A 15,249-nucleotide genomic window follows, 5' to 3' on the forward strand; every position below is an offset into this window, starting at 1 on the left:
TTCTTCTTGTTGTTGTTGTTTTGGTTTTTTGAAACAGGATTTCTCTGTGCAGCTCTGGCTGTCCTGGAACTCACTCTGTAGACCAGCCTGGCCTCAAACTCAGAGGTCCACCTGCCTGTCTCCCAAGTGCTGGGATTAAAGGCATACGCCACCACCACCCAGCTTATTTTTTGTTTGTTTTACCATTTTTTTCATTTGAGTCAGAACTCTAAAAAGATTTCTATATTATAGTCATTTGTAGTCATTTGCTGTGTCTCAGTATTTTCCCATTTGTAAGTTTCTCCTCTTGCTTTTTACCTCTTGTGGTTGAAGAAATGACTTCTTCGTATTGGTAAGTTTCCCACAGCCTCATTCTGTCGCTTGCTTCAGATTCTACCTCTGTCTCCACCGTTTCCTGTGACCGGTGGGTGCAGCTAGAGGCTTTGCTCAGATCCAGATCCTGGCCTCTCTCTGGCAGGGTAGAGAAGGCTGCAGCCAGGGACAGCATTGTTGGGCTCTCTCACAGTGACTTCAGATGGATTTTAGCTGATGCTCTTTAGTTTTTGCTCTGTGCACAACAGTGTGCTTACTTTGCAGGCAAGTATCTCTAATCTTGGTGGAGTCTCATAATGTTAGCCCATGCCGGTCTATCACTGGTGATCAGACTTCTGTTGGGCCAAATAATGGCAAAAGGTTTTTAGACGGACCCCTTGGTTCCTTGTGCTGCATGTGGTTTAGATTCTTTTTATGAGTTCACCTAGAGCAACATAAAATAAGCTCTTTTACATTCAGTAATAAAATCCAAAAACCTACCATCTAACTGAATTATTTGTACCCAGGCTTTTGGTACTGGGGTTTTTACCGTGAAAACCCACAAGGACAGATTTCCCTCTGAACTCCTGTCTTCTGCAGGTGCACCTTGGCTCTTTCTTCTGTCCGTGCTCTCTCTTCATGCTCATGGTGCTGACAGTACCCTACTGTTCCCCAAGTGTGAGAAACTGGCTCGGGGTGGTCACGGCAAAACTAGCTCTCATTGTGTGTGAGCGTCTTTAATTTATTCTGCTCAGTTCTCTCTGTAGACCTCAGTTCTACTGTTTATTAAATGAAACCACTGGAATTCTTGATCTGAACAGTAAACACCAGGCGGTGTTGACCAACTGCCGCGTTTGGAGATTAGCGGCTTGCTCTGTGCCTGGCGCAGAAAGGCCCCAGCAGCTGCGAGTGCGTGGCTTCCTAGTTGGCGTGCGAGGAGTGATTTATGATTTTCTTTTTGTTTCCCTTTTTTGTTTGTTTTCCTTTTTTGGGACAGAATCTTACAAAGTCTAGATTGGCAACTCAGTGTCTCGAAGATGACCTTGAACTTCTGACTCTCTGCTTCACCTCCCAAGTGCTGGGCTCACAAGCACACACCATCATACCTGGCTAAGCCATTCTTCTTGTTCTCATTCTTCTTTGTTTTTCAAGACAGGGTTTCTCTGTGTGGCCCTGGCTGTCGTGGAACTCACTCTGTAGACCAGGCTGGCCTTCAACTCACAGAGATGCACCTGCCTCTGCCTTCTGAGTGCTGGGATTGAAGGTGTATGCCACCACTGGCTGGCTAAGACATCTTATTGTTACTATGTTCAGTCATAAAGACCTTTAAAATTCTCGTCTGCAACAGTGTTTGGTTAGTTTCTAATAAACAGCAACTGTAGCTCTCGTTTCCTGCAGTAGCGCTGTGCGCTGTGCTATTTGAGAGGCTGTACATCCTAAAGAGTGTTTTGTTCCCTTTTCCTTGGTAAGACTGGGGAACTTACTTTTCTAAGACCGGTGTTGTTTGGGTTCCTTGAAAATGCGCTTTGTTCTAGATGTGCATGGAGCTTCTCTAAGCAAGCAGAGCGCCCTGCTCTAGGACACCGAGCACTGGCTCGCTGCTGAATGAGTGACCTTTGTGTCCTTCACTTGCAGGCTCGTCTCTCATACATGCGGGTGAAGTATCTTTTCTTTTCCTGGTTGGTGGTTTTTGTTGGAAGCTGGATCATGTACGTGCAGTACTCAACCTATACGGAACTATGCAGAGGAAAGGACTGTAAGAAGATCATAGTAAGTATTTTAAAGTTTTCGGTTCTTTTGAAAAACCTCCTGTAACCAACTATAGTTACTGTGTAAGGACTGACTAATAAGTGTCTTCAACAGTAAAGGCAATTTAATATTGTACTTGTGCTGAACTTCCTAACGAATATATAATACAGGAAAGTCAGTGTATCAGTGTGGAAACAGTCTCACTGCAGGAAGGGATTTTGTTTTAGTTTTCAAATGTATTTGAAATTTGGGTTATTACATATAAGATTTTTTTTAAATGTTTAGGATATAAGTGTGGCATTATAGACTTTCTAGAATACTTTTGTTTATTTTTATTTGTTTTTAAGAAAGCATTTCTCTGTGTATCCTTGGCTGTCCTAGAACTTGCTCTGTAGACTAGGCTGGCCTTGAACTCAGAGATGTGTAGAGATATTTTGTTTGTGATCTAACAAGTAAAAGTTGGCTGAAGATCAGAGTGCAGAGCTAAATCACTAGTTAGCCATAGAGGCCAGGCAGTGGTGGTGCACACCTTCAATCCCAGCACTCAGGAGACAAAGGTAGGTGGACCTCTCTGAGTTCAAGGCCACCCTGGGCTACACTAGATTTATCCAGTCTCAAAGAGAGCAGAGCCCAGAGGTGGTGGCTCACACCTTTAATCTCAGTACTTGGGAGTCACAGGCCTTTAAACCCAGCACTAGGGAGGTGGAGACAGGAGTGATAGGTATGGCTGGGCAGAGAGAGGAATATAAGGCGGTGGAGACGGGAGCTCAGATGCAGTCTGAGAATTAGTAGAGTCTCATAAAAACAGAACAGAACAACAATAAATATATGGTTCTGAAATAAGTGTTTTGATATATATTGAAAGGTATTATAGAAAATAAGGAGTTAACTTAGTCAAACCTCCATTACTCAAAAGATGAGTGCTCCACAACCAGCAGATACTGCTATTAATCTTGAACTGATAAAATCGACCGCCCCTTCAGTCTGAGCATTGGTAGAGGGAAAAGGCCTCTCTGGTGCCTGGCTGCATGCTTTTCTTATCTTTCAGCTGTCATCCCTAATACCTGACTCCAGATTTTTATTTATTAAGACGAATTAGAATTTGTGCAACAGTGATGTGCATCCCCCTGCCTCCCGAGGGCTGGAATTAAAGATGTGTGCCACCACACCCATTTTCATTTTATCACTTCAAGGTTAATGGCAGTATTTGCTGGTTGTGGAGCACTCTTATTTTAAATACTTGAGGTTTGACTAAGTTAACTCATTTTCTATAATACCTTTCAATATATATCAAAACACTTACTTCAGAACCATATATTTATTTTTTTGTTCTGTTTTTACGTGACTTAGGCTTAAACCAAGGACCTAAGGCATCCAAGCAGGTGCTTACCTCCAAACCGTACCCTTCTCATAAAACTGCAAAATATCTAGAGTGTGTGTGTATGCATGCACGTGCATGTTTGTGTGTACATGAGAGAACATGTGTGTGTGCGCATGTGTGTGTGCACATGTGTGTGTACATGCACGTGCATGTTTGTGTGTACATGAGAGAACATGTGTGTGTGCGCGCGCATGCGTGTGTGTGCACATGCGTGTGTGTACATGCATGTGTGTGTGTGTGTGTGTGCTCGTGTATGTGCAAGTGTGCAGCTTTGAATGTCAGAGGACAGCTTTCAGTTCTCTTCTTCCTCCGTGTTCCTGTTTCTGCCACCGCTCTCTGCTGTGCTGTCTGTGTGAGCTGATTCTCCTTGTCTCCTCCTCACTTACCTTAGGAGTGCTGAGGTAACACGTGTGAGCTGATTCTCCTTGTCTCCTCCTCACTTACCTTAGGAGTGCTGAGGTAACACATGTGAGCTGATTCTCCTTGTCTCCTCCTCACTTACCTTAGGAGTGCTGAGGTAACACATGTGAGCTGATTCTCCTTGTCTCCTCCTCACTTACCTTAGGAGTGCTGAGGTAACACATGTGAGCTGATTCTCCTTGTCTCCTCCTCACTTACCTTAGGAGTGCTGAGGTAACAGATGTGTGAGCTGATTCCCCTTGTCTCCTCCTCACTTACCTTAGGAGAGCTGAGGTAACAGATGTGTGAGCTGATTCCCCTTGTCTTCTCCTCCCTTACCTTAGGAGTGCTGAGGTAACATGTGTGAGCTACTGCATCTGGGATTGAACTCAGATCATCAGAGCTTTTTGGCAAGCACTTTTACCCACTGAGCCATCTTGCTGGCCCCTTCATACAATTATATTTTTAGTAATGATGTCTTGTGACTGCTAAGCTTGAAGGAGACTGAGGCAGGAAGACCATAAGTTCAGTGTAAGACGGATACATGATGAGGATGAGAAACTATCTCAAAAGAAGAGGAGAAGACAAAGGAGGAGGAGGAGGACTAATTCTTAGGATTCTTGTAGTTATAAGTCATTAGCGGCTCTGTGATTATTGGAAGTCACTTTACCCAGGCCAGTCGTCTCAGATACACATCTGTACATGTATACAACAGGAACAGTGTATTGCTCTTACAGAGCCAATATTTGAGCAGAAATGAAAGTAAGTAATCATAGTGAAATAAGTCTTGTCAGGCTGGGAGATGGCTCACTAGATAAAGTTCTTGAGTTTGGATCCGTGACACCAACATAAAAAGCTGAACACAGGGATGCATGCCTAAAACCTCAGTCAGGGAAGCAGAGACAGGAGGACTCAGATGCTCGATGACCAGCCAGTTTAGCCAGTCCATGAGATCAGTAAAGGAAGGAAATGATAGGTCCCCACATGCAGGCATAGCCACACACACACACACACACACAAACGTGCATTCACACAGCAACACACAAATACGTATAATCTCTGAGTCAAGTATTCTTTGTTCACCATATTTGGAAACAAAGTTATTAACAGAAATAAACAGCTACCATTACTGAATATTTATCTCAGTATCTTTAATGTGGTTAGAAGGAAATGCACCCTGCCAACCCCATTCCAGGAGAGCCCGTTCACGCCATCTGGTGATGTTAGAGCGACTGCCCTCAGAGATGGAGGCCGAGGTCACACCTTATTAAACACAAGGCGTCTGTTGGCACATACCCTGCCACTGTGCAATACCACTGAAGCGCCTCACTATTGTTTACCCTGACTTCCCTTTGATTGTAAGCCCTAGAGACAGAATGTGATGCCAGCTTAACTGGATAGTTGTTTTACAAATTCTTTGAAGCCTAAAGTACATGATTTTCTCACAGCTTTATTTTAATGCTGTTATTTTGCATTTGGTGCTAGAGGAATAAACTTGAAGTGGTCTGAGTCCACATGCATGCACTTGTACATGGGCACACATGCAGAGGGAACTCAGGAGCTGGGATGACCTTGCAAATGTCCATCCAGCTCTTGAGCCCTGTTACTGGTCAGTTTGTGGGCATAGAGTTCCACCCTCACAAAGAAGCGTGGCCTGTTCAAAGACCCGCTCTAACGGATAGCAGATCCTAGAACAAAGAGCTTACTACTATTGCAGCTGTCCAGTTAACTGCTCGAGTCCTGAAGTTTTGTGTGGCTCACTGTGGGATCAACTGCAGTATATTTAAATTTGCTGTTGGTAATTACATTAAATGTAAATGGACCAGATATTTTCATACAAAGTTTGTCAGATGTCTTCTAAAAATCAAAATCTAAAGTTCAGTATAAGAGCCCTGGCCTCTGAATGCAGCACTTAGAAGGATCAGTGTAGACCACGTAACAAATTCAAGGGTAGCCTAAGGTACAGAGTAGACCCTGCCTCAGAGCAGAAACAGAAGGTGGTGACACATGCCTAAGGTACAGAGTGAGACCCTGCCTCAGAGCAGAAACAGAAAACAAATTTAGCTGGGCGGTGGTGACACATGCCTAAGGTACAGAGTAGACCCTGCCTCAGAGCAGAAACAGAAGGTGGTGACACATGCCTAAGGTACAGAGTGAGACCCTGCCTCAGAGCAGAAACAGAAAACAAATTTAGCTGGGCGGTGGTGACACATGCCTAAGGTACAGAGTAGACCCTGCCTCAGAGCAGAAACAGAAGGTGGTGACACATGCCTAAGGTACAGAGTGAGACCCTGCCTCAGAGCAGAAACAGAAAACAAATTTAGCCGGGCGGTGGTGACACATGCCTAAGGTACAGAGTAGACCCTGCCTCAGAGCAGAAACAGAAGGTGGTGACACATGCCTAAGGTACAGAGTGAGACCCTGCCTCAGAGCAGAAACAGAAAACAAATTTAGCCGGGCGGTGGTGACACATGCCTAAGGTACAGAGTGAGACCCTGCCTCAGAGCAGAAACAGAAAACAAATTTAGCCGGGCGGTGGTGACACACGCCTAAGGTACAGAGTGAGACCCTGCCTCAGAGCAGAAACAGAAAACAAATTTAGCTGGGCGGTGGTGACACATGCCTTTAAGACCAGCACTCAGGAGGTAGAGGCAGGCGGATCTCTGTGAGTTCAAGGCCAGTCTGGTCTACTTAGTGGGTTCCAGGACAGCCAGGACTATTTCACAGAGAAGCCCTATCTCAGGGGTGGGGTGGGGAATCTAACTGTATTATTTGAGAGACATATTTTAAATGTTTTAAAAGTTGAAAGTAAAGAAAAGGAAAACCATTCATACAGATACTATAATTCTAACAATATACATGTAGAAAAAATCTGAACCAGCCCCTCACTGCCTTAAAATGCAATTTTAGATTTATAATGCATTTTAGATTTGTCCTCCAGTGTTTTAGTTGTGTAATATTTGCCTAAGGAGTTTTTCAAAATTTTCAGCAATGTGTACACCTTATTCAGTCCAGTCATTCTTGTTTAGAGATATGGAGTCCGAGTGGATTATCTCTCTTGTATGTTACTACATCTGCTGTTCTTTTACTTAAGTAGACTGAGCTGAACCAGAACATATGTGGTTGCTGTTTTTAAATTCTAGGTGTAAAATTAAAAGTTGCATCATCTCAAAGCCATGCTCAACAAAAACATGCTCAGGAAAAGACAGCAGCATTGTGTAAGCTTTGAACAGATTTCATCCCAAATCCTCAGCCTCATCTTTGTGGAGGAAGATCAGAACGAGACACATCTGATCCTAAAGACCCACAAATGCCACTGTTTACTAACACAAGTGTAACCTTTTTCCCTCTGGGTGTTGGCGGTATTGCTTTTAGGATTCCCTCTATTTTTTCTGTTTTAAAATATTTATTTTCAAAGTAATCACTGTCATATAGCATTCATTTAGTGTGTGTGTGTTTGTTTGCATACACGTGTGGATATGTGCATATGTAATCACTGTCATATAGCATTCATTTAGCGTGTGTGTATGTGTGTTTGTGGGGGTGTGTTTGTGTGTGTATGTGTGTTTGTGTGTGTGCATACACCTGTGGATGTGTGTGTGTTTGTGTATGTGTGTGTTTGTGTGTGTATATGTGTATGTATGTGGTGTGTGTGTGCATACACCTGTGGATGTGTGTGTTTGTGTGTGTGTTTGTGTATGTGTGTGTTTGTGTGTGTATGTGTGTGTGTGTGCATACACCTGTGGATGTGTGTGTGTGTATGTGTGTGTGTATGTGTGTGTGTATGTGTGTGTATATGTGTGTGTGTATATGTGTGTATGTGTGTATATGTGTGTGTGTGTATGTGTGTGTATATGTGTGTGTGTGTGTGTGTGTATACACCTGTGGATGTGTGCACACGAGTGTAGTGCCTGCAGAGGGCCGGAGGGCATCAGGTGTCCCAGAGCTGGAGTTTTAAGTAGTTGTTAGCTGTGTAGTGTGAATGTGGGAGCCAAACGCACGTAGTCTGAAAGATCAATATGTGCTCTTAACTGCTGAGCCATTTCTCCAGCCTCCTCCTATAGCAGTCTTTTAAAAGTGTCCTTCCTCCAGGTGGCACACACCTAAACCCCAGCACTTCGGGAGGCAGAGGCAAGTGTGTGTGAGCTTGAGGCCAGAGCTATAGAAATAAGAAAGGGAGAAAGAGAGAGAGAGACAATATAGGTAGATGGCTTTATAAATTATATATTGATTATATGTAGATTTTATACATAATCCCAGCTATAGAAGGTCAACAAGTATTTATTGAATATTTGCTCTCTGATAGTTATTCTGGGTGCTAGGGATGCAGTTGTGAGATCTTAAAAGTCTACACAGTAAGAAACATAGTGAAAAGACAAAAACACAGAATGAACTGGGATGGAGCTCACATACACAGTGAGACAAGGTAACAATGTGTCGTAGGGAATGGCTATGGTACTCCACCCTCCCGTGCTGGGAAGAGCCTCCTGGTGAAGAAGGCAACCTGATGGGAAGGAGCAGTTGTCTGCAATGTTGGACAGAAGGCTCCTAAGGAGAAAGGCCAGTGAGACAGATGTCTGATGAGGAAGGCTGCACGTGGGCTTATGAGTCGGATCCAGGTTCAGGTCCCAGCACCCACAAGTGTCTGCAACACTAGTTCCAGGGATCCCATGCTCTCTTCTGGCCTCCGTGTGCACCAGGCACCCACACAGTTCATACGTATGCTTGCAGCCACTAACACATACACGTAAAATATTTAGGATTATCGTGTGTACGTGATGGTGAGGTGGGGTGCATGTGTGCCGCAGTGTGCGTGTGGAGTGGGTTCTCTCCTTCCACCTTCCATAAGGTGGGGCTCGCAGTGAGAGCGCCTTTTCAACCACGTCTGATGCTCAGCCCTGCAATCTTATTACTTTCACCACCTACTTATATTAAAGTACTTTGCATTGATGATACGGTTCACTGAGGATCAGGAACTTCTTGATTACCGTATCATGTCTGTCTACTGGGGAGAACCCCAGGCCAGAGACAAGGCCCTGGGCTGTGACCCCGCCCCCTTCAGTGCATACAGGTGAAAAGAACATTTCTGCCCCGTGCCCCTCTTTAACCCAGCTCACCCACTACCCCTGAGTGGTATATCTCCTAGAGGAGGTCCTTGCTTTTGTTTGGTCTGAGGCAGGCAGCCTCAGACTTGTTATCTCTGTAACTATAGCATTGTGAGATTTTCCTAAAAGGTTGCTGATGCTGCCCAAGCTGGAGCACCGCCTTCCGCGGTGTCTAGGATAGGGATGAGGTTATCCACAGCATCATGTTCGCCTGGTGTGTTCTCTGTGTGGCTGCCTGTCTTTTCCACTGCCCACTTCTGTGTGAGGGGTTGTGTCTATTGTAGTGTGAGTTTTGGAGTAAAAGAGACTTAGGGCTCAGGTCCGGTCGCCCTTTTGAACTGTGTAAGAGGGAAGTTACTGAGCTTTCATAAAATGGCTGTATCAGGTGACTGTGAGGATAAAATGAATTCGTATATTAACAGCATGTCTCACATACACTATTATTATCATTGTTATTAGTTATTTTGGCATAGGGTTTGACTATGTGGAATAGTTAAACTCAGAGAGGTCCTCTTCCTCTCTCTCCCAAGCACTGAGGTTAAAAACGTATACTACTCCATTTGACCATATTACCATTATTACTTACTATTTTCTCTTCTGCCTGCCCTTGAGTATGAATGAGAAGATAGATATAACAAACATGGAAATATATGATAAAATGTTTTGTCAGAGTCCTGCCAGAGAAGCAAAACCAACTATAAAAGATCGTCAGATTAGTCAGGTCCCAAATCTGTAGGGAAGGGGCTGTAGATGTGGCTCAGTTGGTTGAGCTCTGGCCCAGCCTGTGTCAGTCCCCAGCCCCTCATGAACGTGTAGCACTCACCTGTGATGCCATCCCTTGGCAGACTTTGGGTGCCTAATTAAAGCCTGGCTGGATTCATGGTTCTTCTAGCCCTCATTTCTAAGACAGGAGTCTGGGGGAGACTTATATCCCAGCCACTTGAGAGAACTGAGTGGTGCCGGAGAATTGTCTGTAATTTGTCAATCATGTTATAAATAAATGCTGATTGGCCAGGCAGGAAATATAGGCGGGAAAATCAGATAGAAAGTAGAAATGATGTAATGAGAACAGGAGAATTCTGGGAAGGAGGAAATTGATTCCTACCTCTCCCGCCTAGACCACCGAAGCAGCAGGATGTGATCTGCTCCACTGAAAAAAGGTACTGAGCCACATGGCTAACACAGATCAGAAAAATGTGTTAATCAAGATGTGAGAGTTAGCCAGTGAGGGGCTAGAGCTAATGGGCCAATCAGCTTATAATTTATGGAGACCTATGTGTGATTTTCTTTGGGGCTAAACAGTTGTGGGGTACCGGGCAGGACAAAAACATCAACAAACAAGCAGGCCTGGCCCCTCCTTGTTGCAAATCTAAAGAAAGAAGACTTTGCCAACAGAGAGACTGTTGTAAGTAGAAGGGTAGAGAAAAGCTCATAGAGGAGGTAGTACCTCTTGGGCAGAGAGACCGTTGTAAGTAGAAGGGTAGAGAAAAGCTCATAGAGGAGGTAGTACCTCGTGGGCAGAGAGACCGTTGTAAGTAGAAGGGTAGAGAAAAGCTCATAGAGGAGGTAGTACCTCTTGGGCGGCAGAGGCTGTGGATCTCTGAGCTCAAGGCCAGCCCGGTCTATGTAGCGAGTTCCAGGCCAATCAGGGCTGCGTAGTGACACCTGTCTCAAAACAAAACCTCCCGGAGCCTTATAGAATAGAAGGATCTGGGCCACAGCTATGGAGTGTTTCTTCCCCAGACTGTGAGTCAGGCTTATCCAGCATTTCCTCCCTAAGAACACTGCTGATGTGCACAGGCCATGGAGTAACGAGAGCCATGTAGAAGCCACCATACCTTGAACTTGGCTAGGACCTGGTTACCTGTAAAAGATTTTTCCTCCTTTTTTGGGGGGTGGGGGTGAAGTGGGTTGAGGAGGGACAGGATCTCTCTGTAGCCCAGACTGGCTTAGAAATCACTATGTACCCCAGGCTGGCCTTGGCCCTGCTGCCTCAGCCTCTGAAGTGCTGGAATTCTAGCTGAGCCACTATGAGCTTGATAATGGGCTCTGAAAGCTAGAAAAAGCATCTGGAGTTAAGTAGGGTCCCTAGGAAAACCAAAGTCAGCCTGCAGAGTTTGTAAGGTGAGAAGCCACTTCTGAAAATGAGAGCAACCACTCTCCCTGGTCGGAAGGAGTCTCTCCTTTTCCTGTTATGCTCCCTCCCCACTAATACATAATTATAATCCCCTAACTGCTAGATCATTTCAGCCAATCCTGTTTGGTGCTCAGCCATAGAGAAATCTTGTATAATTGGGCTCTGTAGGCAGGATTTCCTAGTCAAGCCCTGTTTCGTTAGCTGGAGCGGGAGAAGTACCTCTGTGTGTTTCTCAGGGCCACAAGGTTCCATCCTCTGACTGGCTCCTCTGATGGGGGTTCACGACCCTGTCTGTAGTTGTTGGGGAGCGCCCCTGGCCAGTAGCCCTGGGTGAGTATTAGAGGAACACACCTTCTAACAGAGGCACTAAGTGGTCCCAGGGACTCCAAATCTAATCCGTCTCTCTTGAGATTCAGTTCCCGTGGATAATGATCTGTTACTTAAAGCAATAATCATGAGATAGACTGAGGCCATTGGAGCCATGTTCTTGATTAGACAGTGATGCTTAACAGAGTTTTATTTAGCTTGGCCTGGCTTGGGCATCTTTAAAGTGTGAGAGGAAGTTAGTAGAGGAAGAGATGGAAAAGCTTAAGACAAAGCGCTGAAATGGTGAAGACTGACAAACGTGAGAGGGGAACAGAGAAAATGTTGTTTTCAGGCATTGTGACAAGCGCGCCTCTGCTCTGTGTGTGTGCGTATCTGTATTTGTACACTGCCTGTGTGATTGTCTCTCTGCAGTGTGTATATATCTGTGTGTCTGTATCTGTATCTCTCTGTGTGTATGTGTGTGGGTATCTGTGTGTCTGTATCTGTATCTCTCTGTGTGTATGTGTGTGGGTATCTGTGTGTCTGTATCTGTATCTCTCTGTGTGTATGTGTGTGGGTATCTGTGTGTCTGTATCTGTATCTCTCTGTGTGTATGTGTGTGGGTATCTGTGTGTCTGTATCTGTATCTCTCTGTGTGTATGTGTGTGGGTATCTGTGTGTCTGTATCTGTATCTCTCTGTGTGTATGTGTGTGGGTATCTGTGTGTCTGTGTCTGTATCTCTCTGTGTGTATGTGTGTGGGTATCTGTGTGTCTGTATCTGTATCTCTTTGTGTGTATGTGTGTGGGTATCTGTGTGTCTGTATTTGTGGACCTGTATCTATATGCACGCCTGTATCTGTCTATATACGTGTGTGTGTCTTGGTGTCTGTCTCTGGACGTATGTGTCTCTGTGTGCCTGTTTTTAGTCTTGTTAAGGAAAAGCAGCTATCTGAAAGTGGCATTTGAAATACATTTTTAGATCATGGATTTTTGAAAATATTTAAAAGCCAAGTACTATATACATTGCTTGTTGTTACTGCCCCCTTGTGGTCCAGTCTGTATTTTGGGGCAGGATTCTGTTAGGGCAAGTGGGTTTTGTAAAAAGAAAGGTAAATAGTGCCCTCTTCTGATACTGTGAGGTATGTGCAAGCAAAGGCAAAAGGTGCTGTTTATTAGAGTAGTAGTAGTAAGTCTTTTAATTTTTTTATTTTAATTTTTAAAAAATTACTTAATAATTACTGGTTATTTTGATGCACAGATGAACACTTTTGTAGACATTACTTGGAATGGTTGTAGTTTTATGAAGCCAGCTGCCTTTTTCACACATGTGTGTGGTACGGTTGCCTTTGATCTGTGATAGGAAAACCGCAAGCTGAAGAGCCTGTTGTGTGACTGCCTCTGTGATGCAGGACTGGGTTGAGGCCTTTGCTCACAGCCAATCTGATTTTTATAGCTGTATTCCGGACTGGTTGCTGCTTAGTGGTTTACCAATAAGAGACTTTGTAAGAAGAAAACAAAAAGGAACTTAGATATTATGGGAAAGTAACACATTTTTCATACTAATTTTTTAAAAAGGGAATACAATCCTATTGCCCTCAGTGAACACCTGGTACTTCAGGTGCATACCCATCCCTTTGACTCCCAGTCAGAACCACTGTGTTCTTTACATTGTTTGTGGGGCACATGGGCGGAGCCACTTCAGAGATGCCCGTGGTGGCCTGTGCCTTTAAGTCACCTTATGTTCCAGTACACACGATAGCCAGCCTGCAGATGGTGTTAGACCTGGGGAAGGATACAGGCCACTTCAGAGATGCCCGCGGTGGCCTGTGCCTTTAAGTCACCTTATGTTCCAGTACACACGATAGCCAGCCTGCAGATGGTGTTAGAAATGGGGAAGGATACAGGCCCAGGAGCAGGCGGCAGTTACTCATTCGGAAAGGGAAGTGTTCAGAAGGGGCTGTTCTTTTAAACAGAGTGATCTTGGGATTGGAGAATTGAAGGTCAGGACAGCTGAAGAAGGCAGCTGTCAGTGCTGCCCCAGAGGTTCTTTATGATAGAGAATACTACACCTAGGTGAGAGCCTGGCATGTTCCCTCAGCTCCCGGTTGGCAGGTACTTCTACCTCTTTTTGATGATGTGTCAGGCATTGCACAAAGTCCTGAAAAAACAACATGGGAGTTGTGGCTCCATCTTAGCTGGCTTATGGGGAGGGAGGGAGGGAGAGAGGGAGGGAGGGAGGGAGGGAGGGAGGGGACCAGAGACCTTCTGTGGGGACTCTAGGAGTGGTGTCTGCTGAGTCAACCTTAAACCTGCTCTGCTAGTCCAGTCGAGCTTGTCAGTCCAGCGCTTCACCAGCTGGTTCTAAGCACCGCCCTGGAGGCTGACTGGGCCCAGGTTCTATGTCTGCAAACAGAGCTCCGTGGCGGTGTTCAGAGGACCTCTAGATCTAGACCCTTTTTCTTTGGAGCAAAAGATTTTGGTTACTGATTCAGTTGTTGTTGGGTATGCAGTGTTGGAAATGAACCCTCATATATGCTGGGCAAATACTTCACTATATTGGTTCAGAACTGTGTGTGTGTCTTGCTTTTTTCATTAACTTCTTAGGGAAGTTTCTTTGTCTTTTTTGTTGTTTTGTTTTTCAAGATAGGGTTTCTTTGTGTAACAGCCCTGGCTGTCCTGGAACCCTATTTGTAGACCAGGCTGGCCTCAAACTCACAGAGATCCGCCTGCCTCTTCCTCCCAAGTTACCTTTTTATTGCTGTGACAAGGAGCACTTATCACATGACCAAGGCAATTTATAGAAGAGTTACTGGGGCGTATGGTTTCAGAGGATGAGTTATGACTTCCTTGGAAGAATGGCATCAGGAAAGCAGGCATAGGGCTGGAGCAGTAGCTGAACATTACAGCCTGTCCTCCAGGAACTGGAAATGGCATGGGCTTTTGAGATGACGCACTTCCCCCAAATCCTCCCCAAACAGGTCTACTATCTGGGGACTAAGAATTCAAACATGTGAACTCTACCTAGTCTATGTGGCTAGGTAGCATACAAAGTAATAGCTTCTTCATACATAGGTATTGTACAGTGTGCTAATTCTTTCCCCTCATTTCTTCCTCATGCTTCCTCCTCCAGCAATTCCCTTTCCCCCACCAGTTCTGATTTCATTATTTAAAATATTCACGTGTAGCCAGGTTGCTCATGGCCATAGTCCTAGACTTGGGAGGCCAGTGCGGGAGGATTGCCACATGTTCAAGCCTAGGTACTTACTGAGTTCCAGCTCAGCCTGGGTTAGTGTGAAACCTGTCTAGGACAAAAATTTTCGAATGGTTTATTAATTTTGTTCAACTTTGCTGCATCTTCTGGCATTATTTTTGTTATTTATATTTTTCTAAAAACTTGTTCATTTCAAATATATTGCCATAAAGTCATTGTATTTTTCCCAACCACTACCCAGCGCTTCCCTGTTAATGTTTGTTGTTGTCTCCTCTCCTGTGTTCATGGTCAGGTTTGCTGAGGCTTCTGTTTTAAGTTTCTAAAGACGGAGCTCTGGATATTGCTGGGTTTTCCTGCACCTGTTGCTCTGTTCCCATTAGTGCTAGGGCTTTGTGAGCTCTTTAGGCCTAACTTAGTGTAAACCTCAAGTTTGAGCCTCTTTAATGACTCAGTGTAGTTTCGTGTTTTTTCAGCCTTGCATTTAAGGCTGTAAATCCCCCTCTAAGAGATATGCTAGTTGTATCCTACAAGTTTTGTTTTTCCACTCTGAATATTCTGCATTTTCATTTTTAATTCTACCTCAACCCAAATTATGCATTGAAATACCCTTTCAGATGTCTTCCTCATCCCTCCTCCTCTCCTTTTCCCTCCTTCTCTCCTTTTCTTCTT

General features: G+C 44.6%; 1 protein-coding gene across 3 annotated transcripts in view; it reads left to right on the plus strand.

The window, feature by feature from the left end:
• The window catches only part of Dipk1a (divergent protein kinase domain 1A), a 75,203-nt gene that overhangs the window by 52,406 nt on the left and 7,548 nt on the right, over nt 1-15,249 (plus strand). For all 3 annotated transcript variants that reach the window (XM_075943585.1, XM_075943584.1, XM_075943583.1), the window contains one exon: nt 1,927-2,061. In XM_075943585.1, coding sequence (XP_075799700.1) covers nt 1,942-2,061 — 120 coding nt within the window. In that variant the 5' untranslated portion in view covers nt 1,927-1,941. The remainder of the gene's footprint in view (nt 1-1,926; nt 2,062-15,249) is intronic.

The sequence above is a fragment of the Microtus pennsylvanicus genome, chromosome 12 (assembly GCF_037038515.1).
Source record: "Microtus pennsylvanicus isolate mMicPen1 chromosome 12, mMicPen1.hap1, whole genome shotgun sequence".
Taxonomy (NCBI): Eukaryota; Metazoa; Chordata; class Mammalia; order Rodentia; family Cricetidae; genus Microtus; species Microtus pennsylvanicus.